The sequence below is a fragment of the Malania oleifera genome, chromosome 7 (genome assembly GCF_029873635.1).
Source record: "Malania oleifera isolate guangnan ecotype guangnan chromosome 7, ASM2987363v1, whole genome shotgun sequence".
Classification (NCBI taxonomy): Eukaryota; Viridiplantae; Streptophyta; class Magnoliopsida; order Santalales; family Ximeniaceae; genus Malania; species Malania oleifera.
The window spans coordinates 108,252,631-108,278,467 of NC_080423.1; the positions used below are offsets into that span (position 1 = coordinate 108,252,631).

At 36.9% G+C, this 25,837-nt stretch overlaps 1 protein-coding gene across 1 annotated transcript in view; it reads left to right on the forward strand.

The window, feature by feature from the left end:
- Nucleotides 1-922: 922 nt before the first annotated feature.
- The window catches only part of LOC131160583 (ubiquitin-like modifier-activating enzyme 5), a 37,058-nt gene continuing 12,143 nt past the window's right edge, over nt 923-25,837 (forward strand). The window contains exons 1-8 of the mRNA XM_058116398.1: nt 923-1,163; nt 2,001-2,069; nt 2,166-2,279; nt 2,887-3,015; nt 3,254-3,322; nt 22,793-22,945; nt 23,827-23,863; nt 23,987-24,069. Of these exons, the coding sequence (XP_057972381.1) occupies nt 1,074-1,163; nt 2,001-2,069; nt 2,166-2,279; nt 2,887-3,015; nt 3,254-3,322; nt 22,793-22,945; nt 23,827-23,863; nt 23,987-24,069 (744 nt within the window). The 5' untranslated portion in view covers nt 923-1,073. The remainder of the gene's footprint in view (nt 1,164-2,000; nt 2,070-2,165; nt 2,280-2,886; nt 3,016-3,253; nt 3,323-22,792; nt 22,946-23,826; nt 23,864-23,986; nt 24,070-25,837) is intronic.

The window sequence follows — 25,837 nt, forward strand, 5'->3', positions numbered from 1 at the left end:
TTTATAACTTGAATCTTTTACTCGAATAAAATAAAGTTTTAGCATAAACTGTCATTAGAATCCCTTTGTACTAAGGATTTTATTTTATAAAAAAATAACAATAAAAAATAATTTTCTATTGTGTTTTCTGTCTGTGTTAAATACTATTAATAATGAAAAAAATTATTCTAATATAATTAAAATTAAGAAAAAATAAATATTAATAATATGTAAAATCAAATTTGTGTTCATGGATTTAATATATTTTTTTATCACTTTCATTGATAATCAAGCATGAATAATTGGAATCGTTCGTATTTTTCTTTCTTTAAAATTTTTATGTGTTTATTGACTTTAATAATGAGAGAGTGCATGTTATCATCACGATATGATGGTAAATTGAATTTAATCTTGATTTTAATAGTTTACTGTGTGACTTCAGAGGGGTCAGGGATCAAGTTATGCTCTTAGCCAGGAATAAGGGGTTCGATGAGATTGGGAGGATTAAAAATAAAGTTGTGCCTACACAACTTACTCAAGATATTGAGAAAAAAACCATAAATGAGATTAATCACTTAATGTTACTATATAATTTGTGTCTGAATTCTCACATAATAGCATATGCTCTACAATTTGTACTTAAAAAGGATTAGACATAACATGATAATTACGATATATTATTTTACCAAATATAAAAAAATGTCAAAACGTTTATTATGTAAAAGTAATTAATATTCATATGAGAATTGACGAAAATAAAATAGCATAGCAATAGAAAAATTTATTATTTTCGAGGTTACATTTGAGCAGGGTACAAGTATTTTAAAAGTTAAAATTAAGATACTAAAAATTGTACTTTATATAATTTTCCGCTTAACATGAGATTTTAGAATTTTTTGACACCAAAAAAAGGTTAATATCATTTTGCTTGGGAAATCTCCGAGAGAAAAAAAAAAAACAAATAATTTTTTTGTTTTGGGGACTAGGGAGGGGGAAAAAAAAAAGAAAAAAAAAAAGAAGAAGCGAATTCAACTTGCATCGTTTGAGGAGTCGGGCACCGGTCTGAGTAGCTCTCGAGCTGTGTATCATTAGCAATGGAGGTCGAGATCAAAGCGATACTCGATGATCTTGAAACTCTCAAGCGATCATTGATGGACACTTCTCATCGCGCTTCGATCAACCAGGTATTTTTCAGGTTCTACGCCTTTAATTCGTTGAAAATGGAATCTTGTAGCATTGATATGAATTGCGCTCTTTTATGTATAGAATCAACAAGTTGTTGCTCGGAATTTTGGACCTTGGATTGAATTTTGTTGTTATAAGAGTTACAGTGATGTTTACACTATATTAGATTGACTTCTATATATTTCTCTTAATAATCGGATGTTGTATCGTTGATAAAAATGGCGTTTGGTGATTCGCGATCATGTGTCGCTAGAACCAATGCGTAGGAGCTTGGGATTTCGAATCTTTGGATTAAGTTGTGTCGATATATCAAGTACAATAATGTTTGGATTTTATTGGGTTAGTACTGTGTAATGTGTTCTTAGGTGTATGAACGGCAAAATTAGCAATTTTTGCTAAATGTTTTGCATATTTTCCTTTTATTAGTTTAATTTGTATGTGACTCGTGCTGTGATATATCCAAGTGTAATCCATCAATGATTGAAGAAAATGTGGGATGTTTTTCTGGCGTTTAGTTGACTGTTGGGAAATCGAAGAAAATAACTTAAAGAGAATATGAAAACCTCATAATTTGGTTGTCTTGTTCACACAATGAAATGGTGGAATAAATTTATTCTTGTACGTAGAACCAGCTTGTGAATTTTACATTTTCTTGGAAACTAATCAAAGAAATATGAAGTTTTTACAACTTCATATGCCTTTTCCTTATTTTCTCAGGCAGCCAAGCATATGGTAATTGAGGATTATAGTAGTGTAAATTAATGTAGCTAGAGAAGTGAAGTAAGCATGCTTGTTGGATATTTGTTTTAATGTGATTCCTGTTATATGACTTGTAGCTGCAATTGCGAGCAGAACATCTCGCTGATCTTGCAAAGTCTGCACCTGTTCGACGATCAAAAGTCAAGGTTTTCTCTGATTTCTCACCATTTCGATGATTTATCTTTCTCATGTTTTTTGATTATTATATTACTGATGCACGCTTTAATTGCCTTTAATGACAGGATATGAGTGCCGAAGTGGTAGATAGCAATCCTTATAGTAGGCTTATGGCACTTCAGAGGATGGGAATTGTGGAGAACTATGAAAGAATACGGGAATTCTCAGTTGCCATAGTTGTCTGTACTTATTTCCTCTTCCTAGAATCCTATCTCCCTTCTAATTTGTTTTTTTCTTTTTTGGACATGATGCGGCACTGTTTGATACAGAATTTTTCGCACATGCACACACCTCTGACCCTTCAAGTATGTGCATGTATGCAAGCATGCTGATCAGAGTTCCCTAAAGAAACTTCAAGAATAAATTAATTGACATTTCAATTTTTAAGTCATATTTATGTCCCAAATTTTGTCTACAGTAGTTATTATAGCTATTTCTGTGTCTGTCACACTTTGACTTACGGCTGATCATAAGAAAATAATGCATGTAAAATCAGAGAAAATTTCCATTCTGACAGCGACAAAAATAGATTTATGAACTTTGAGATTGGGAGCATAGTCATTGGCAAAAGGACAGGATCTCTGCTTCATGCATGGTGCTTTTAATGCATGCTTAGCTTCTATATAAATTTCAATGTTGATGGTGATCCCTTTTGGTTCTGGAATGTTTTCTATCTTTTATGGTGCATAAAACCAGTTTTGTAATATGGATTCTGCTGCAATGATTTGCAAATTTGACAGTGCCTGCAATAAAATTTGTGTATTTGGTATTTTCTTGATGATGTAGGGTATAGGTGGTGTAGGCAGTGTGGCAGCTGAGATGCTGACAAGGTGTGGTATAGGTCGTCTTTTGTTGTATGATTATGACAAAGTGGAGTTAGCTAACATGAATAGGCTATTCTTTCGTCCAGAGCAGGTTTTCTTCCATATTATGCTCCTTTGGCATCTCTCATATTTGAATATTATACGCTTTATGATTTTAAATGACAGTATTTTTCAAGTAATATCAGTTGTCATTATTTCCTTGGTTGCCGTTGTGATATTATTTTAACATCCAATATGTTGACCATGACTTTTTATATTTGTACAAGGTAAGCAAGCTGGTATACTGTGATATCTTATATTGGCTTATGTATTTGGTTTTGTCAAATTAGGTTGGTATGACAAAGACCGACGCTGCTGTCCAGACCCTATCGGACATAAACCCTGATGTTGTGCTTGAGGTAATAGTTAGCGAACATTTTGTTTCTATGGTTTCTTTAAATTTGTATGCTTATCAGTCATCCCTAACTTAAACTGATTATGTGTTGATTATGCTAGCGCATGATCTCTGCCCGAGCTCATATTAGATGTACAAGCTGATTACTTTCTCTACCACATAGTTTTCTAGGAGGGTGATTTAGCAAAAACTCAAAAATGAGGTTGTATTTTTTGGACCTCCTTACCACAACCATACAATAACAACAACAACAACAACAGCCAAGCAAGCCTTAAGTCGGGTTGGCTACATGAATCCTTTCCCGCCAATTTACATAATTGTGGGCAATTTCATCCCATGATTTAAGAGCTATTAAATCATTATTTACTATCTCTTTCCAAATTATTTTAGGTCTACCCTTATCCCTTCTACTGCCACTCCTCACTGGTCCACTATTTGGCCTACATTGTAGGTGCCGAATTAACTGAGTTGTCTCTCCTTTATCTTATTTTTTACAAGTGCATTCCTTAATTTATCATTCACATTATACCACTCATCCACCTTAGAATTCTCACTTTTAGCAACTTTTACTTTTTTGGACATGTTTTTTCTTAGTTGCCCAACATTCTAGCCCATATAGCATAGCTGGTATTATAGCTGTCTTATAAAGCTTTCCTTTTAATTTTAAAGGTATGCTACAATCATACAACACGCCTGAAGCACTTCTTTGATTTGCGCACCCTACTTTATCTCTATGTATAACATTTTCTTCGATTTCTCTTTCAACTTGCATAATAGATCCATGATATCGAAAACTAGTAGTGCTAATAATTTATTGATCAACTAGTTTAATCTTTTTTCCAATATCCACTTCTAGCTATCCGAAAACCTTTCTCTCCATTATTTTAACATAAATTCTACTCCATTCCTAGTTTCATCAATCAAGACAATATCATTTGGAAACAACGTTTATCATGGAACCTTAGTTTGGATATTCCTAGCAAGTTCATCCATCACTAGTGCAAAAAAGGTAATGGCTCAACTGCTCACAGTAGATCCTTGATGTACACCTATTATGGTTTTAAATTCCCTAGAATCTCCTATAGTCCTAATGCTAGTAATTACTGCATCACACATATATTTAGTGACATCAATATACCTACTACATACTCCTTTTTTTTTTTTCTCCTAAAGCCCACCATATAACTTCCCAAGATATCCTATCATAGGCTTTCTCTAACTTAATAAAAATCATATATAAATCCCTTTCCTTCCCCTAAACTTTTCTATTAATCTCCTTAAAAGATATATAGCTTCTTTGGTTGATCTCTTAACATAAAACCAAATTGATTTTCTGACCCTCGTTTATAACCTTATTCTTTGTTCAAATATCCTTTCCTTTAATTCCATTTTATGACTATGAGTTTAACTTTGCGATTGTTATTACAATTTTGAATATCTCCTTTATTTTTATATAGAGGTATTAAAGTGCTTTCCCCCTTATTCATATGACATTTTCTTAGTTTTTATAGTTTTATTAAATAAATCAATTAACCATTTGACTCCATTTTCACCTAGGGATTTTCAAACTTCAATTGGGATCTCATCTAGTCTTTTAACTACTCCATTTTTCATCTTTTTTGCAAACTTAACTTCATTAACTCTAATTTTGCAAATAAAAATCAAATTTTTAGCTTTTTCGTCACTTGTCTATTGTAAATTTAAGCCTTCTTCTTGTTTTCATTAAACAACTTATCAAAGTAACTTTGTCATTTTCTTTATGTCTTTTTCTTTAACCAAGACACTTAGAATGTTGGGCGACGCAGAAACATTATATCCAAAAAGTAAAAATTGGCGAAATGAGAATGCTTAGATGGATGAGTGGTATAACACTAAAAGATAAATTAAGGAATAAGTTAGGTGTAGCTCCTATAGAAGATAAGATAAGGGAGGGATGACTCAGATGGGATGGACACTTGCAACGTAGGCTACATAGTGCGCCAGTGAGGAAGAGTGAGTTAGTTATTGTGGGGGGCAGTAGAAAGGATATGGGTAGACCTAAAATAACTTGGAAGGAGATAGTGAGTAAGGATTTAATATCCCTGAATCTGTCAAAAGAAACGGTTCATGATTGTATAAATTGGCGGAAAATGATTCATATAGTCGACCCCACCTAGTGGGACTTGTGGTTTGGTTTTGTTGTTGTTGTTGTTGTTGTTTATTTTCAATTTTCTAATACATTGATCTAACACTAGAACTTTATGTTGTGTAGTTAAACTTTCGCTTGGGATAACTTTAAATGCCTATGTCGAAAATTGAAAAGAGTTATGTATTGATCTGAACATTACATGTGAATATATACGACAATCCTAGCATTCTAAAAAGTAAATTAATAAATCAAATCCCATGATTTATTGGAAACCCTAATAGAATAGGAAATCCCATGATTTATGGGACACCCTAACATAATAGGAAACTTAGCTGTATAGGCCTAATTCTAAGGATACAATTTGTTATTAAAAGAATATCCTAAAATAGCTAACTAACTATACACCATTTTCCCACACTCCCCCTCAAGCTGGTGAATAAGTATTCTCCATTCCCAACTTGGAAACAATAGTTTGGAAAATAGAGCTACTCAACCCTTTGGTAAGGACATCAGCAAGTTGACCATGTGTAGACTTGTACAAATCAATCCACTCTCCAACTTTTCTTTGATAAAGTGTCTGTCAACTTCAATGTGCTTCGTTCGGTCATGTTGTACTGGGTTATGAGCTATGCTGATTGCAGATTTGTTGTCACAATAAAGTCTCATAGGGCCATCCCACTTAATCTTCAAATCTTCAAGGATGATCTTCAGCCAAAGTAGTTCACACACACCTTGAGTCATTGCTCGGAATTCAGCCTTTGCACTTGACCGAGCTACCACACTTTGTTTTTTACTTCTCCATGTCACAAGATTCCCACCGAGAAAGGTGCAATATCTCGAGGTTGATTTGCCATCAACAATTGATCCAGCATAATCAGCATCAGTGTATGCCTCAAGTACCAATCCTCCATTTCTTCTGAACATGATACCTTTCCCTGGTGTTCCCTTGAGATACTGTAGTACTCTATGGGCTGCTTGTAAATGAACTTCCTTTGGGGTATGCATAAATTGACTAATCACACTCACTGCATATGCTATATCTGGTCGTGTGTGAGACAAATAAATGAGTCTTCCTACCAGGCGTTGATACATTTCTTTGTCTACTGCGACGTCCTCTTCAGCTTTTCCAAGTTTAAGATTAGAATCCATGGGAGTACTTGTTGGTTTGCATGCTGTCTTGCCAGTTTCCTTGAGAAGATCTTTGACATACTTCTGTTGAGAGATAAAAATTCCCTGCCTAGACTGAGCAACCTCAATCCCGAGAAAATGCTTCAGTCTTCCTTATGCTTTAATCTCAAACTCTTTAGCCAAATATTGACTCAAGACCTGTTTCTCCTTAGCATCATCTCCTGTCACTATTATGTCATCAACATACACTAGAAGGACTGTAACTCCCCCTGAAGGAGAGTGTTTAATGAACAATGTGCGATCCCCTTGACTTTGTTTGTATCCCATAGCCAACATAACTCTTGCAAATCTCCCAAACCATGCTTGTGGTGATTGCTTAAGGTCATACAGTGCCTTTTTCAATTTACACACAGTGTGAGTAGCCAAATTCTTCCTATATCCTAGTGGAACCTGCATATAAATCTCTTCTTCTAGTTCCCCATGTAAGAAAGCATTCTTAACATCAAATTGTTGCAACTCCCAACCATAATTAGCTGCTAGTGATAATAATACTCTAACCGTGTTCATCTTTGCAACAGGAGCAAAGGTCTCTAAATAATCAATCCCATGGGTTTGAATATACCCCTTGGCTACCACCCGCCTTGTATCTCTCAATTGACCCATCTATCCTATGCTTCACTGTATATACCCACTTATAGCCCACCGGTTTCTTTCCTGCCACTAATTTCACCAACTCCCAAGTCTTGTTTTTTTCCACCGCCTCCATCTCCACATTCATAGCTTGTCTCCATTTTCCATTGGACAAAGCCTCAGATAATTTGGTAGGAATGGTGATGGTATTTTGGCTTACAAGAAAGGCTTTATGGGATGGTGAAAAATTCTTAAATGACGAAAAATGTGCAAGAGGGTACAATGGTTGCTTTGTGCATTTTCGAGTTCCTTTCCTAATGGCAATTGGAAGGTCCTGGTCATCACTATGAACATGAGATTCAGTTTCATCTTGTAATGGATGGTTAACAATTGTTACCTCATTCAAATGATCTGAGTTGGACTCTTGGATTTGCATTGGTTCAGGAACAGCCGTCTTCCTTCTTGTGAACGCCTTGCCAAATATGGTATTTCTAGGAGCAGAATCGGTATTTTCTTTGGATTCATTTGGTGTTTCAGGCACAGGTTTAGAAGAACTCTTAGGTACATGGTTGGAACAAGATGAACAAGGAGGTACAGGTATAGGGTTCGAGGTTTTAGACATAGGAATTGATGGCAAATCAAGAAAAAAATCTTCCTTATCTTCCCTAGTTGAATTCTCTTCCTGAAGATAAGGATTAGTGAAATAAGACTCTTGCTCATTGAACGTAACATCCACCGAGACGTAGAATTTCTTTGACGGAGGGTGGTAACACTTATATCCTTTTTGAGTCGAAGAATAGCCCACAAAGGCACATTTTAGAGCCCTTGGATCTAATTTCCCCTTGTTGTGATTATGAACATGGACAAAATGACACACACCAAAAAATCCTAGGAACAATGTTGTTTGTAGTGGTTAGGTCTGGGTAGAATGTGGAAAGTATGTCCATAGGACTCTTGAAACCCAAGACTCTTGAAGGCAAACGATTTATCAGATGAGTGGTTGTTAGAACTGCTTCCCCCCAAAAAACCTTAGACACATTTTTTTGAAACAACAAAGCTCTGGTTTTTTCAAGGAGATGGCCATTTTTCCTCTCTGCTACCCCGTTTTGCTGTGGGGTATTGACACAAGATGACTCGTACTATTTCTTCTGTCTGAAAATATGGGGTAAGAATTTGATTGAAATAGTCCCTGACATTATCTAACCTAAACCTTTTGATATTGACTCCAAATTGGTTTTTAATCATGGAATAGAAATTTGGGAACACAATACTAACATTAGACTTATGTTTAAGCAGGAAAATCCAGGTAATACGAATGCAATCATCAATGAAAGAAACAAACCATCTTGCCCCAGAAACATTAGAAATAGTAGATGGACCCCAAATATCACTGTGAATGAGATAGAAAGGAATTAAGCTTCTTTTGTAACTAATTGGAAAGGGTACACGCTTGTGTTTAGCAAGTTCACATACCTCACACTGAAAGTTTTCAACATCTAAATCCTTAAACAAGGAAAGAAACATAACTTTAATAACCCTAAACGATGGATGTCTAAGTCAGCAATGATGAAGTAAAATTTTTTCTTTATTGGATAAGACAAGCTCTGACATAAAGGAAGAATATAATCTGTCCTTGGTCATGTGCAACTGACTTGGTGTTTCAAGATAGTAGAGGCTATTCCTTTCCCTAGCACGTCCAATCATTTTCCCTGAATCCTTGTCTTGAAATATACAATTACTATTGTCAAAAATCGTATTACAACATAAATCTTGAGTGAGTTTATGTATAGAGACCAGATTTGTGGACAATTTAGGAATATGAAGGACATTTTTCAAAGTTACTGATGGTCTTATTTTCACATCCCCAAAACCAGCTACAGTGGTCAAGGATCCATCTGCTGTTGCTATTTTCCTACTGCTTGGGCATGGAGTATAGGTTGAAAAGATATTGGATAAATGGGTCATATAATTGGTTGCTCCTGAGTCCATGACCCAGGAGTTGGTAAAGGTTTTATCGGAGACATTTAATCCAATAGGAGATGGAAGCTCACCTGAATATGCGAAAGAACAAGTACCTGGAGATCCTTCAGGTTTTCCAAGACTGTTGATAAGTGATCTCAGCCTCTCAATCTCTTCTTGGTTGAAACTACTCAGCTCCTGCGATGTTGATTCACCTTGTGGTCCTGCAGCAATGTGGACTTGTCCATTGTTCCGTGGTTGTCCTCCTTTTTGGCCCCATTCTCGGGTTGGAGGCTTTCATGAAGTTTCCAGCATTTTTCACGGGTGTGATGAGACTTCTTGCAGTAAGTGCCCCATAATCCATCACGATTTTGGGTTTTTGGCTGGCCACCTTTTTCTCCATCAAGTGTTGCTCCTCTCTCCATGTTTGTGGCTAATTTATTGTTACCACTAGCCACCATAGCCGAACTATCAGTGATTTGTGGTTCAAGCATCAACGCTCTTCTACTTTCTTCACTTCAGATTATAGCCACTACTTCGTTAAAGCTTGGAACCTCCAACTTCCCAAGAATCTGTATCCTCACTTGATCAAATTCTGGATTAAGTCCAACCAAAAAATCATACACCCTATCTTGTTCAATAAAGGCCTTTACAACCACTGCATCATCGGAGCATTTTGTTTTTATCACCCGGTAGTGATCCAATTCTTGCCACAAGGATTTCAGTTGATTTGCATATTCAGTGACTGTTTTTTTTTCTTTTTTTGCAGCCATAGTTTTTACCTTGACCTTGTATACTTGCGCCGCATCATTAGCTTTGGAATAGGTTTGCTGAATCACATCCCAAATGTCCTTTGCAGTAGCCAAAAACATGCATGTGTCACTTATTTCTGGAATCATGGAATTCCCCAACCATGCCATGATCAAAGAGTCTTCTTCATCCCATGCATCAAACTTAAGATCCCCTGGTTTAGGACCTGTACCTGTGAGATGGCTAATCTTTACCTTGCCTTTCAACACTGTGCGAATGAGTTGAGACCACTTAAGGTAGTTCTTTCCATCTAACCTGTAGGAGGCATGAATATTCTGCAATTCTCCTGCTTGTTGGTGTTGGATTGCCTCTTTTGATTGGGCTGTAGTAGTAGTCTCTAGATTTCTGACATCTTGAAGGCTTGAACAATCAGCTAATCAATGATGACATCAGCCGGAAGCAGAAATGATGATGACAACTGGGCAAAAGTGAAACCCATAGAGAGAAAAATTGGCAATGAAGGCAAGCAGAAGTTTTTAAGGCTTTGACGAAACAAGCCCTGTTTGGCAGAAACAGAGGTGCACGAGCTCAAAATATAGAGTAGAACAGAGGTCTGCAAAGACGGGAAGAAACCAGCAATGAAGGCTGAAAAAAAATTGAAACCCTAAGGAGCCTAATTTGGCTCTGATAGCATGTCGAAAATTGAAAAGAGTTATGTATTGATCTGAACATTACATGTGAATTATACAACAATCCTAGCATTTTAAAAAGTAAATTAATAAATCAAATCCCATGATTTATGGGATACCCTAACAGAATAGGAAACTTAGCTGTATAGGCCTAATTCTAAGGATACAATCTGTGATTAAAAGAATATCCTAAAATAGCTAACTAATTATACACGGTTTTCCCCACAGCCTACATGCTAAATGAGCTATCCTCGTAGTTAAGAAAAAAATCTATTTGATCTATTTTGTCCACTTTTGAAGGTTATTAAGTGTTCTTCTCTCTTCTTAAAGTATATGTTCATTTTAAATAGATCATATGACATGGTGAAGTCTGAGATAATATCTCCAATCTCTTTTTTGTCTCCATATCCTTGTCCTTAATGTATCCTCTCATAACATTTATTTTCCTTTCCAATGTGTCTATTCAGATAAACTCCTATGAATAGTTTCTCATTCCTTTATATCCCTTGTATAATATTATCCATATCTTCCCAATTTTAAGGTTTTTTACTAAGCGTATTTGAGGAGCATAAGCACTAATGACATTTATGCACTGATGACATCTATTATCTCTTGATCTAAGACCATCTTGATTTTTATGATTCTCTCCCCTACTCTTTTAACATCTACAACACTATCTTTTAGGTCTTTTCTACAATGATTCCTATCCCATTATTATGTTTTTTCTTTTCGAGTGTACCAAAGATTAAGTCTTGATTTTCAATTTCTCTAGCTTTCTCAGTTTTCTCCTCTATTCACTTAGTTTCTTGAAGGCAAATTACATTATTTTTTTCTTTTAGTCACTATGTCAACCATCTCCATGTTTTTATCTATTCCTATATTCCATGTTCTAATCTTACCTTAGTATCTTGAACTAACTTCTTTACCACTCACGTCCAAAATGATGTGGGAACCCTTGCATATTTGACAACGTATTCAGGCTCCAACACAGTGCAGTGCTTTGGGCAACGATTGAGCCCACCCTCACCCATGTTTTGCCACACCCTAGTGGTATAAGGGAAACATGTCGCTTGTAGGGAATGCCCCAATGCATAATTGGGATTCATATCATAGAGATTTGATAAGTTTTACGTTGGATGCCACCTACCTAACACGACCCTCCTTCTTTAGCCGAGTTTGGGAGTTGGGTCAAGCTGTGTGTTGAAAGATTTAGGACATTGAGCACATCAAAGGTGGAGTTCCTTTAGACAATCACGGTTGGGCCAAAAATAATGTGCAAATTTTGAGAGGAAGGATTTTACACTGCATAATCCCTATTGTTGAACCAATCTTGAAGGTAAGCAAGCAACACTTAGAAAACTTTAGGTAGTGTTTGGGAACATGAATTTCGGGCCTTAGATTTAGATTTGGGTGGATTTGGATAAATTTCAATACAATTTTATACTACATTTAATTCAATTCTAATATAACTCCAAATCCAAGGTTTCTCCAAACATAGGGTTAAGTTATTATTGTCTGCTCACACTATTTTTTATGGATCAAGATGTGGCTTGACCTTCAAATTCAATTCCTAGCAGCTTCTTTAGAAACTTTACTTGCTAAACCACCAGAACCAATAACCAAAGTACAAAATTGTTTGCAATGAATCTCTCGTCTAAAAGCTGCTTATTCTCCAATCTTCATTTCATTCAATCTTATGGGAATAACGGATAGCTTGAAGTACTAAACAATCTCCCACTTGGCATCTTTATCTTAATTACTTGGGACTTTTGTTTAGCTTCAACTACCTACGTGGCATCATCATCCTTTTTTCCCCCCCTGCAATTGTCATTACTTGTTCAGGAAATTGTGGAGCTTGATGCCCAAAACCCTAATACTTGAAGCACTCGATTGTTGGCTGGACTTTGGATGTTGCTCCGGAGTGCTTTGGAGTCTTCCAAGGGGTAGCAGTAGTTTGTACTCCTTTATACAGCTGGTCAATTCACTTCTGCACAATTCCACTAATAATCTTTGTTAAATAATTGTGTAAAATGGAAGACCTAGCCTTAATGATAGGTCTCTCCTTTATTTATAATATATGTCAAGTACAATTGTAATAACCATAATACCCTTACTTACACTTATTACTAACAAAACTCTTAACACATAATAATAATGCTAAATGACTAAATAACCATTAACACTTCTCCTCAAGCTGGAGCATATATATCATATTCTCCTAGCTTGTTACAAATGAATTTCGGATGAGCACCTCCCAAGGCTTTAGTGAACAAATTAGCAAGTTGAAACTCAGACTTCACATGAATGGTTGTAATAAACTTTTGTACAAGTTTCTCTTGAATAAAGTGGCAATCAACTTCAATGTGCTTTGTCCATTCATGGAAGATTGGGTTGGAGGCAATATGAATAGAAGCTCGATTATTACGCATCAACTTCATAGGCTGAGTATATGGAAAAACCTAGTTCTTTCAACATGTTTTTCAACCAAACTAGTTCACATGTAGTGTGTGCCCCTATACTCTAACTCGGCACTTGACTTGGCTAGCTTAGTTTGTTTCTTACTTTTTCAAGACACCAATTACCACCGATAAAGATACAATACCTGGTTGTGGATCTTCGGTTAGAAGGTGACCCAGCGCAATCTGCATCTGTATATCCCTGAATATGAGTGTGACCCCGATCCTGATATAAGAGACCTCTCCTTGTTGCACCTTTGAGATATCTCAAAATGCGAATTACTACATCCTAGTGACTTGTTCTTGGGGGATCGAGAAACTGACTCACAACAATTGTTGCGAAGGATATATTTGGTCGAGTGACTGTGAGATAATTCAACTTTCCAACAAGTCTCTGGTATTGATCTGGGTTAGGCAACAAAACACCCATATTTGGCACTAACATGCTATTGGGATCCATGGGTGTATCAACACGTTTGGATCCTAACAGTCCCGTCTCATATAAAAGATCAAGAACATACTTGCTCTATGACAAGACAATTCCCATATGAGATTTCGATACTTGTATTCGTAAGAAGTACTTTAGTGGTCCCAAGTCCTTGGTTTAAAACTTACTGTGTAGGCAAAGCTTTAGGTCCTAGATGCCTTTATCATCATCACTAGTGATCACAATCTCATCCACAAACACAATAAGCAAAATTCTGCTAGATGGAGTATGATGATAAAACGGCCAAACCATGCTCTTGGAGATGATTTTAATCCATGGAATATTTTTTTAAGCCAACATATTGAGTTTGACTTCCCCTCAGCAACAAACCCAGGTGGTTGCTCCTCATATATCTCCTCATGAAGATCACCATGTAGGAAAGCATTTTTCACATCTAAATGGATGTAGAGACCAATGACAAGTGGTGGCTAAAGAGATGAATAAACGTATGGAGGCAAGTTTAGCAACATGAGAGAATGTGTCTGAATAATCCAAACCATACACTTAAGTATGCTCCTTGGCAATAAGGCAGGCCTTCAAACAAGCCATAGAACCATCAAGATTGACTTTCACATTGTACACCTAGAGACAACCAACCACAGACTTATCAAGAAGAAGAGGTTCCAAATCCCAAGTATCATTATCATGTAATGCGCTTATCTCTCAACCATTGCCATCCTCCACCTAGAATGAGGAGGCTTTAGAAGTAGATTTTGGAAGAGCAACGGAAGGCAGAGTACTAACAAAGCAGTAATAAGAGGGTGACAAGAAATCATAACAAACAAAATTAGAGATCGGATTTTGGATATAAGTGTGTTTACCTTTTTGAGGAGCTATAGAAAGATCAACATCATGGGAAATAAGATCATTCGACGTGGGTGTAGACACCCTATTTTGTCCAGGGACCAAATATAACAAGAGAAGACACTTTCTATTTTTATACAATTATAGCAACAGAAAAATACAAAAAAAAGAAAATACAGCAGAAAAATACAAAAAAATGAAGTTCAATACAACAAAAATAAATGCAAACAAAAAGGTGGTTGGCTGTTAAAATTAAATGGGGTGTTGGGAGATTAGCAATAAAAAGGTGGTTGGCTGTTGGGAGATTGGCAATAAATAGGTGGTTGGATGGTTGAATTTAAATGTCATGATCAATGCATCCAAGCCTATAAATAAAGGCTTTTGAAGAAAAGATGAGGGAGGAGAAAAAAAAAAGAGCTTCTTGCATCTTGGAGATAGCTAAGAAAGAGTGGGGGACAGAAGAAAATTGTGTGTTGAAAATTTAGGATTGTAGGTGCTTGCGCAGTTAGCTTGATCTTGACGATCGGATGATGATTTCTCGTCTGATTGAGTTGAAATTTTGACAAATTGTTCGTGACTCATCCTTCTTCATTTTGGTTGATCGGATTGTCATTTGGAGCTTTGTAACTTAGGTTTCGTGGCCTAGACATCAGGCCCATTGCAGCAGCAACTTCAGGTAAGGAAAAGTCTTTTAAAATCTTAGAAATTTTTTAAAACTTTTTTTGAAAAATTTTAGAAAATTTCTACAAAAAATTTGAAAAATCATGGGATGTTTTAAAGATTATTTTGCTTAGAATTTGGTGATTTTGCTTGTTTTTGTGTGTTTGCGTCTCTATAAATTAGAAAATGGCAGTGAAGTATTTTACACCTTACCTGTATTAGTTCTAAGGGGAGTTTATTTAACAAGATCTCCTCGTTTGGAGGTCTTATTGGACATTTCTAAATCGCATGGAGGTTTTTAACCTCTTGTTAATTTTGTTCATTTATTTAGTTATTTAATTATTTATTATTTTATTTGTTTGTTTCAAAAGGAGTTAGTTAAAGGTTATTAAATTCGATTTAGGGATAACTCATAATTAATTATGTACCGTTCGTAGAATGGGTGTGTAAGGGGCGGTAGTACCTTCCCCTCGCATGACTGAACTCTCGATCTTGACTATGATAAAAGCAAACTGAAACTACTAATTCCTTGGCCTAGATTTAGTCTAGTGACCAATCAAATAAGTAGTAATTAGGTGTTCTAACCGCACCAAGGAAAATTGGTTAGTGGTGACTCCAAATCAAAAAATTTTGAACTTCATATTTTATTCCCTCGCGGGCCCGGGCCCCACTGTGGGACGTTGCGACAGCTCTGGCGAAAGCTGTCTTCAACAGATGATATGCCTAGGATTGATCCAAAGATGATATCACATAAATGTAGAACCAACTTGAAAACTAGTGCAGCAGAAGAAAAGGAGTGTTGCTCTTGATCGAGCTGAGGCTATAAACGAAGAGGTAAAGAAACTTTTAAATGCATGGTTTATTCGGGAGGTGAAATACCCGAAATGGGTGGCAAATGTAGTCCTATTGAAGAAGTCAAACGACAAATGGAGGACTTGCATAGACTATACCAACCTAAAGGCAGGTTCTTATTGCTCTGCATAGACCAGTTGTTTGATTCCACTGCAAAACACCAACTCCTCAACTTCATGGATGCCTCTTTAGGTTACAATAAGATTATGATGAGCCCAAAAGATGAAGAGAAGACCGTATTTGTAATGGATTGAGGCTCTTATTACTATTTGTTATGTCCTTTAGCTTGGAAAATGAAGGAGCAACGTACCAAAGGTTGGTTAACCACATGTTCAAAAGCAACTTGGTAAACCATGGACCCGGGAGCAGGGCTCGGGATTGCGAGGGAATCAAATATAAAGTTGAAATTTTTTTGATTTGGAGTCGCTACTAACCTATTTTCCTTGGTGCGGTTAGAACACCTAATTACTAATTTGATTGGTCACTTGACTAAATCTAGGCTAAGGAATCTGTAGTGTCAGTATGCTTTTACCAAAATCAGGATCGGAAGTTCAGTTATGCAAGGAGAAGGTATTAGCACCCCCTGCACATGCGTTCTACGAACGGTATCTAATTAATTATGAATTATCCCTAAATTGAATTTAATAATCATTAATTAACTCATTTTAAAACAAACAAATAAAATAATTAAATAACTAAATAAGTGAACAAAATTAACAGGAGGCTAAAGCCTAAGTGCGATTTAAGAATGTCTAATAAGACCTCCAAACGAGGGGATCTTGTTAGATAAACCCCCCTTAGAGCCACTACAGGTGAGGTGTAAAATACCTCATTGCCATTTTCTAATTCATAGGGACGCACACACACAAAAACAAGCAAAATCACCAAATTTTAAGCAAAATAATCTTTAAAACATCCCCTAATTTTTCAAAATTTTTGTAGAAATTTTCAAGAAAATTTCAAATTATATATTTTTTTAAATATTTTGAGATTTTTAAATATTTTTCCTTACCTGAAGCTGCTACTGCAATGGGCCTGCTGTCCAAGCCACAAAACCAAAGTTACAAAGCTCAAAATGACAATCCGACCAGAGTGAAGAAGGATAATGAGTCACAAACAATCTATCAAAATTTTAGCTCAGTCGGATGAGAAATCACCATCTGATCATCAAGATCAAGCTGATTGCGTAGGCACCTCCAGTCTTGAATTTTCTGCAAACAATTTTCTTCTCCCCGTCACTCTTTCTTAGCTGTCTCTAGGATGCATGAAGCTCTTTTTTTTTTTTCCTCCTCTGTCATCTTCTCTTCAAAAGCCTTTATTTATGGGCTTGGATGCATTGATCATGACATTTAAATTCAACCATCCTTCCACCTATTTATTGTCAATCTCCGAATAGCCAACCACCTTTTTATTGCTAATCTCCCAACACCCCATTTAATTTTAACAACCAACCACCTTTTTATTTGTATTTATTTCTGTTGTATTGTACTTCATTTTTTTGTATTTTTCTGCTGTATTTTTTTTTTTTTTTTGTATTTTTCTGCTGCTGTAATTATATAAAAATAGAAAATGTCTTTTCTTGTTACATTTGGTCCTTGGGCAAAATAGGGTGTCGACAGAGGGAACTAGAGGTACAACAGTAGAAGCTAGAGGAGGCACTCCCCTCTTGAGTTGCCGTGTGTATGATGGCAAATTGGGATGATCCAAGCAATGAGAAGGACTCAAACTTGATGAAGATGTAGGGGGATTGGGATCAGATAATATGTTTGGATCTAGAAGGCAAGGTAGAGGAAGGGACTCATTAAGGTTAGCAGAACACAAGGAATCAAAGTAGTATGTTGTTGACTTAGAAAAGATGACATCAGTAGAGGAAAAAAATCGATGTAAAGTAGGACTATAACATTGATATCCCTTTTGAGTATAGGAATATCCTAGAAAAATACATTTGATAGCACAAGGATCCAACTTATCCGTTCTTGGAGTTAACTGATGGACAAAGGACACACAGCTGAATATACGCGGAGGAAGGGAGAATAAAGGAGCCTTAGGGAAGATAACTAAGTATGAGATTTTACCACCATGGACATAGAATGACATTTTATTGATGAGGGAGTAAGCTATGAGCACAACGTCACTTGAAAAAACTTTGGGGACACTCATTTGATACAATAGGATGCAAATTACTTCAAGAATATGTGTATTTTTTTTGCTCTACAACCCCATTTTGTTGTGGAGTGTGGGCACAAGGGACTGATGGATCTTACTAGAATTAGTCATATAGGTACTCAATTGGGTACTGGAGTGCTCCTTAGCGTTATCACTATGAAGTATCTTGACCTGTTGACCGGCGTATCAAATTGAGTTTTTATTTGGGAACAGAAGGCACAAAAGATATCAAACAACTCGGAACGATTTCATTAAATATACCAAGTCATCCTAGAGTATTCATCAACAAATGTAACAAAGTACTGAAACCCCAACTTTGATGTGACATGACTAGGACCCCAAATATCGGAATGCACTAGCATGAAAGGACTAACCACCCGTTTGTTGACCTGGGAAGTAAAGGGAACATGATGATGTTTGCCCAATTGAGAAGACTCACACTCAAGATTAGACACTGAACTTATTGTAGGAACTAGCTGTTTCAACTTGTCCAAGGACGGATGACCAAGGTGACAATGGATTTGAAGTGGTGTTGCTGCGACTGTGCAGGCAATGGGTGGGGAAGGCAACTCAAAGTAGTGAAGTCCACGAGCCTCACGTCTTGTATCAATTGCCTTCTCGTCTTTAGATCTTGGAAAACCACAAAGTTAGGAAAGAATGTGACAGAACAATTTAGTGACTTTGTTAGCTTAATAACTAACATGAGATTGAAAAGAGATTTAGGAATGTATAAAGCAAAAGTAAGAGAGATGGAAGGAGTAGGATTTACTATTCCTATGCCCTAATAGTGGACCCATCAGCAAGGGTAACTCGGGATAGATTTTTAGGATATTGGAAGTCAGAAGAGAAGTTGGTTGCACTTGTTATATGGTCAGTGGCAGCAGAATTGATAACCAAAAGACTAATGGGAAAGATACCAAATGACATACAAATTGTAGGATTACCTTTTTGGGAAAAAGTTGCAATGTGATAAGATGCTTGTTGAGACGATTGATACTATAGAAACCTTGATATAGTCACATTATGTGGTTCACTCAAAAACGTGACTAATGAGGGATGCGTTTGGGATTTGCGAACTCCTTTCCAACACTCACAAACTGAGACCAATGATCACAAGGTTAATTGCTGGAACAATCGGAACAACCTCGCACAAGGTGACCCACCATGAACAGGTCACAAATAATTCAGTACATGGCTGTCACAGCACTAAGAAACTCAGACGCAGCCCCAAGAAAGCAACACTATTGGAACAATTGGAGAGGTGAACCACCAAAACTAACATGGAAAAATCAACAAACTTGTATAGCACTGTCGCAGCCTCACAAAAACAGCTTATGAGCACTACCACTGTTCCAAGAAAGTCACCAGTGACTGTTACTAACACTGAACAACAACTAATGAATTACCTGGAGTGCATTGTCACAACAAAGATTGGATCTTTGAGCAAAACACATTGCCAACAGCTTGATATTTTGGTATATGGAAGAAATTAGAACATTGAATAAAAAAACACAGCAACTCCCACTGTTTCAGACACAATAAACTCAATAACCATTGATAAACAGCTTTATGAAGCATCAAACAACCATTCCTTGGGTGCCACACATGAGCAATTAAAAAAGGTGAGATCTTGGACAAAAAACATCACGAAAAACTCCATCCGGATGTTAATGGAGGGATTGGATCACTGTTGGATGATTTAAGGTAAAAAACATGCCTGAAAGTAGCTTCACACGCTGGTGCGTGGGGTCAGTCCTGACAGCCTTCAACCGGCACGTGAGGGCGCGTGGGGCACTTCCTGGACATGGGATTTCAGTGGGGGGTAGATCAGCAGTGTCAGTGGGTGACTATGGTGTTGTTTTTGCAAAATCTATAGTAGATTTTGTGCTCTTGAACTGGCAGTGTTGCCCACGAAATTTCCAGGGACTGCTTTGACTTTTGACTGCTGCTGGCTGTTTTCTAGGGCTATGGTGTTGCTGGGAATTCTTCTAACGATGGTAGACATGCAGCGGATTTTGCGTTTTAGGTTTTGGTTTTGATGGTGGCGGTGACAATTAGCGATTAGGTTTCAGAATCACTCTGATACCATGTTGAATAATTGGGTAAAATGGAAGACCTAGCCTCAATGAGATAGGTCTCTCCCTCTATTTATAATATATGTCAAGTACAATTGTAATGACCATAGCACCCTTTCTAACTCACACTTATTACTAACAAAGCTCTAACACATAATAATAATGCTAAATGAATAAATAACCATCAACAGTCTTCAACAGAAGGGTCAATGTAGTCCTAGGGGGATTATGCTCGAATCCTCCTCTATCTAGCTATGTGGCATCTTGCATTGCGTCTCCAACCATAATGAGGCAACATGCAGCAGGCTTGGAGGCAATAGCTGGCTTCAACCCTTTCCTATATATACTAAAAATCATCAGATCTTCTTTCTGTTCTGCATTGGCACAAGTAACCATGCACCACTGTAATTTGCAACTGTCTTGTCTTCCTGCATAAAAAGCTTTAATACACTGCTGGTAGTTGAAAGGTGCAAACTGTTCCTGCATGGCTTTTCATCCCATGTTTTATACCCTACTAGACAACAATTTTCTACTTCTGTTAACTCAACACTACTCCCCATGTTGCTGAATTTTTTTAAACTGCAGTTGTATAAAAAGCCGAAGCACAACTTGCAACTATTTTCGGTGTACTCTTCCAATTTTCTCAAACTTTACTCCCATTTATTCACAAAATATCTTGAAATTCTCCTTTATTCTGGAATGTCTTGCAGCAATTAAACAAATTCTCATGGACCAATCATAAATGCAGCAAGAACGTCTGATACTTGACACTGGTAGAATCAATTGACCCTCCAAAATGTCGACCAAACACAATCAGTCTGTTTTCTGCTAAACAGCTTCAAAATCTGGAGAAGAAAACCAGAATATTCATGGCTAGAATTAACTTCTCTTGGTTCTGGAAGTGTCAAAGGAGGAATCACATTTGTTGCTGGTGCAAGTCGCCATCGGCAACTTTCTGATGATTGTTTTCGGTGCAAAGGCAGGTTGGGGGGTAGAGGGTCCTTTGCTGGTGGTGGTGGCAATGTGTGGAGAGGACTGAAAATTGGAGATTTCTGAAGGGATCAGATCAGAAATTCTATCACTGGTGGTTTGGATCTTATGCATGGTTGGATGGCGATGAAATTACGAGGATTGACTGATTGGAGGCAGATGTCACAAAATCTTCAAGCAATGTGGTGTTCATAAATGAAGGGCAGTGACTGTAAATTTCTGGTGAAGACATTGCTGCAGTCATGATGAGGTTTTGGTTCTAATGTTTCAGTAGTGGAGAATATGAAACTGAATCAACTTGGCTCTAGTACCAAATGATGCAGGATAGTAGGGGTTTACAGGAAAGAGAGTGTAGTAGGGAAAGAAGAGAAGGGGGAAAAGATTGGCCAAATGTTTCAATATTAGACCCCATATTTTTTTATTGAATCAACGGTGCCCAACTCAACATTGGCTCTAAGGATAGGGAGAGAAGACCAAAAGAGAGGAGGAAGAATGCAAGGGTGAAACACATGTAACTTATCAATGTCAAATTCACGAACTGTTGGCAAATGATTTGAAAATCCTAATTTATAGGTAAGGCTAGCAAATAATTGAACCAAACACATTTGGGCTTATTACCCGACAATCTTTTGGCCCTTTTCTTTGAAGTCAGCCTCCATATTGTGTCAAAACTGTTCGGCCAATAACCTGCTTACTGTCCTACATTTCACCACTTTAGGGAGCTTCTAATCAATGTAACAAGTGCAAAGATGCAAATGTTGGGTTTGACATGGGTATGTGGTGTTTGGCATAGTGTGAATTTTTTAGTCTCATCCTCTTTATCCTCGTATTGCTCCCCTTTCTAAAGTTTTGGCAGAAAATGATTCATGTAACCATTCCTACCTAGTGGGACTTAAAACTTGGTTTGTTGCTGCTGCTGTTGTTGTTGTTGTTGTATCCTCATCAATGATGCATCAACAGGAAAAATCTGCTACTGACTCTAGGCTACCAATTGGGATGACTCTGCGGCATCCCAATTTCAGGGAGCTTTGGTTGAGCCCAACTATTGGAGTTCCCTAGGACTTTGACATTATTGTGGTGAATCAAAATCAATGGGGCATAGTGACATACTATGTGACTAATACCAATGCAGCATAAAGCCTCTTGCTTGGAAGATGTGTGCTGTGTCAGCCTGATGGCCTTTCCATGGCACCGTCTGTGGGGGCTTTCATCACCCACAGGGATGCAGGATTCCACTCGTGGACAATCCTAAGCCTGTCCCTCAGATGGACCCAAGGTACACCGATAGGCTTAGTAGGTGCCACATGCAGTAGGGGGTGGCTGAGCTTATTGCCAGTCCTCCTTAAAGAGCTTTTATGCCATTCCAACTTTCCTCAGGGGTATATCAACTTGGTTGATGAGTCATACTTGACGTATTTATGTCACCTACTTCATTTTCATGATGCAAAGTCAATGTGCCTCACCTGTATTCCGTTGGGACAATCACAGATATTGTGCAAGATTAAAAGTCAATGGTTGTTTTTAGCATGCGATTCTCATGCTTACCCTTTTCATTTTTCCTTAGAAAGATTATCTAATTTATTATCTGGTACAATCTTTTAAATTTAAACTGACTGATATTTTAGCATTATGTCTTTACAGTTGATCCAGTTCAATTTGGCTTTCATTTACCACATCTGATTAGTGCATTATGTAATTAGAGCTATACACTGAACATCACAACAGTGCAAGGGTTTGAAACCTTCATATCAAGTCTGAGAAATAAAACATTTCGCCCTAGTAAAGAAGGCAGTGGAGTGGATCTTGTGTTAAGCTGCGTAGATAATTATGAAGCAAGGATGGTTGTAAACCAGGTAAGAGTTACTGCCATAACTAGCAGGCCTTTTTTTTTTGTTTTCTGCCACTAGTTTTATGTTGCTGGTATGTGATTTCTTATTTCTTTTTATCCATCTTAGGTACTGTTTTAAAAGGTTTAATCAATGCTCACCTTGAGGGTTGCCTCAGGGCAAGGCATGCCTAAGACCCTTTGAGGCTCAATCTAAAATACCAAATTCCAAAAAGGCTAACACATTACATGCTGAGGCTTATGCATTTTTACAAAAGCACGCTTTTTGCACCTTTTTAGTTGAGGCATTCACATTTTGTGTATGTGATTCTCAAGTTAGAATTGCTTAAAATTTTTTAACTACATGTTTGTATAGAAGGAACGCCATAATATGAGTTGATTTTTGAAACTCTTGAATCTCAGCCTTTCCAAAATTACTACGAATTGTATCTTAGATCATGAAAAAATTTTAAACTTTGTAATTGTATGGCTATCTTTTGTCATGATCTATGTCATGTATTCAAGTTAGCAATTTTTGAATGGCCAACAATTAAATTGCCAAGTGTATATAGTTCTTCTTTTTGACATTATGTTTGTAATTTTCTTAATTTTTCCTTATTTTAAAATATATATAAGTAATTTACATATTTTTATCTTAAAAACAAATTCCCAAAAGAATTACGCCCTAATGCCTTCAGGCTTATGCCTCACCTCTTAAGGGTTAGACTGCTTTGCCTTGTGCCTTCGCCTTTTAAAACACTGATCTTAGGTATTTATTAACTTCATGATTATATTCTGTTTCCCATCTGAAAGCAGTTCATTGAGAATCAGGGGTTTAAATATTTGTTTTATTTTCAAATATTCATATACTTCTAAATTTCCATAGCTAAGTTAATTTTCACTTAACAGGCTTGCAATGAGCTAAATCAGACATGGATGGAGTCTGGTAAGCAATATAATTCTCATATTTTTCTTTGCTATAGAAAACCTCTTTGAAATTGAAAACCTCTTTGAAATTTTTTTTTTTGTCTGAATAAATGATAATTAGATAAATGAAAATTTTGGACAGGCGTATCTGAAGATGCTGTTTCAGGTCACATACAATTATTAATTCCTGGAGAGACAGCTTGTTTTGCTTGTGCCCCTCCTTTGGTAGGTTTATTCATTTTCCAGTTTCAATTTGAAAATAAAAAATTATTTGGCCTAGTGTGGATGGTTTGGACAGAGTTAAAAGTTACATAAAATTTATGTAGAACTCTATTATTCAAAATTCAAACAATTTAGAACTGTTTCATTTCTTTGTTTTGAAGTATTATTTTATTCTTGATAAAGAAATTATATTGAGATGGAGAATAGAAAGAATTACAATCTAGAAGAGCGCAAGGATTCTTCAAAGCAGAAAAAACAAACGAATACGAGAAAAAACACACACAGAATTTTTTTCTTTAGAAAAACTAGCAAAGCCAAGCACTTTCCTTGGTAATTGATAGAGCTCTTTTTAGTCTTGTTAGTTCCTTCTAAACTTTAGTTTCTTTTTCTTTTTGCCCCATCCAAAATAAACTTCATTCCCTTCAGAATCATCTAGCAACAACACCCCATACTATCCAAAAGATTTTGGGCACCAACATCCTACGCACCTCTGCAGGAATAGGTAATAATCCATCCTACATTGATTAGTCACAGCCAAAATGAACACCCAGTCCCTCCTCAAAGATAACATCCTCCCAACCTTCAAGTGGGGTAGGAGGCATGTAAAAATTATATCCCCAAGAGTGTGAGAAGAATGGAAACATAATTCATTTTTCACAAATATCATCCAACAAAATGCCACTATGACAAGCAAACTCACTATCATATTGTGCTCTTCTGAAATATCTCCCCATTTTTTCTTCTACTTCTGAAGCTGACTTTATCTAAGTCATATCAATTCTGAGATTCCTCAATTATAAAAATTTCCATCTTCTTCTATTTTTAATTTTCTCCCTATATTTGGGTTCATACAATTGTTAACAAGCAAATTTTCCTTATCTTCCGCCCCTTCCTCACTGAACAACAGTTATACACCTTCATATTCACATCCTTTTTGCAATTCTCCCCATTCTTAATTTTCCCTCAAATATCCATGACAAATGGCTACAAACCAGCAGCTAAAGACTGATAATTTCTTTTTGCTAACCTGAAACTCCAATCTGGATGAGTCCTTCAGATCCCCCAAGGTGGCACCAAACTGGGGGAGGACGTGACTGGCCCCACAGCTCCCTACTAATAAATCAAGGATTAGCCTTCTTGCATAACAAACCCAAGACCTGCTATTATTGGGAAGCCTTGTAGGCATATGTTCATTTGAGCCAACCCGCTAAAACCCCAGATTTACCAAAGCCTTTCTTGTCCTTCTAATTCCTGCCAACCAGGACCCATGGATCCATTATCCCTCACTTGTGAAGAAGTATCTGACTCCTTCTCCAGTACTGGAGCAACTTTTTTTAGGAAGACCTGATTTGCCCTTGGTCTGCGAATCTTGAATAATCTGACTAGTTCCTTCTTTCATCTGCTTGTTTAGATTCAACAGCTTGTTAGTACTTTGGGCCATAATAATACTATTGGATAAAATGGGCTGTGTATTCAATGGACCTGCATGCAAGGCCCAACCCGTTCCACTTCCATCTTCTTCACACATTCATTCTTCTTAAAATCCTAGCCACCTATGGAATGATCAACTTGGCTTCACGACAGAGCGTTGCTTTGTACTCCCTCACCACACCTCTTTCACTAGAATTCTTAGCCGAGGCAGGAAGCTCCTTAGACAATGCACTTAATTCCTGCACAAACTCTTGCAACCCTGGCCCCACCTGAAACAATTACTGAAAAGTTTCTGTTCCACCGCTACCGATTCACATGCTTCAATAACCCCTTCCCAACC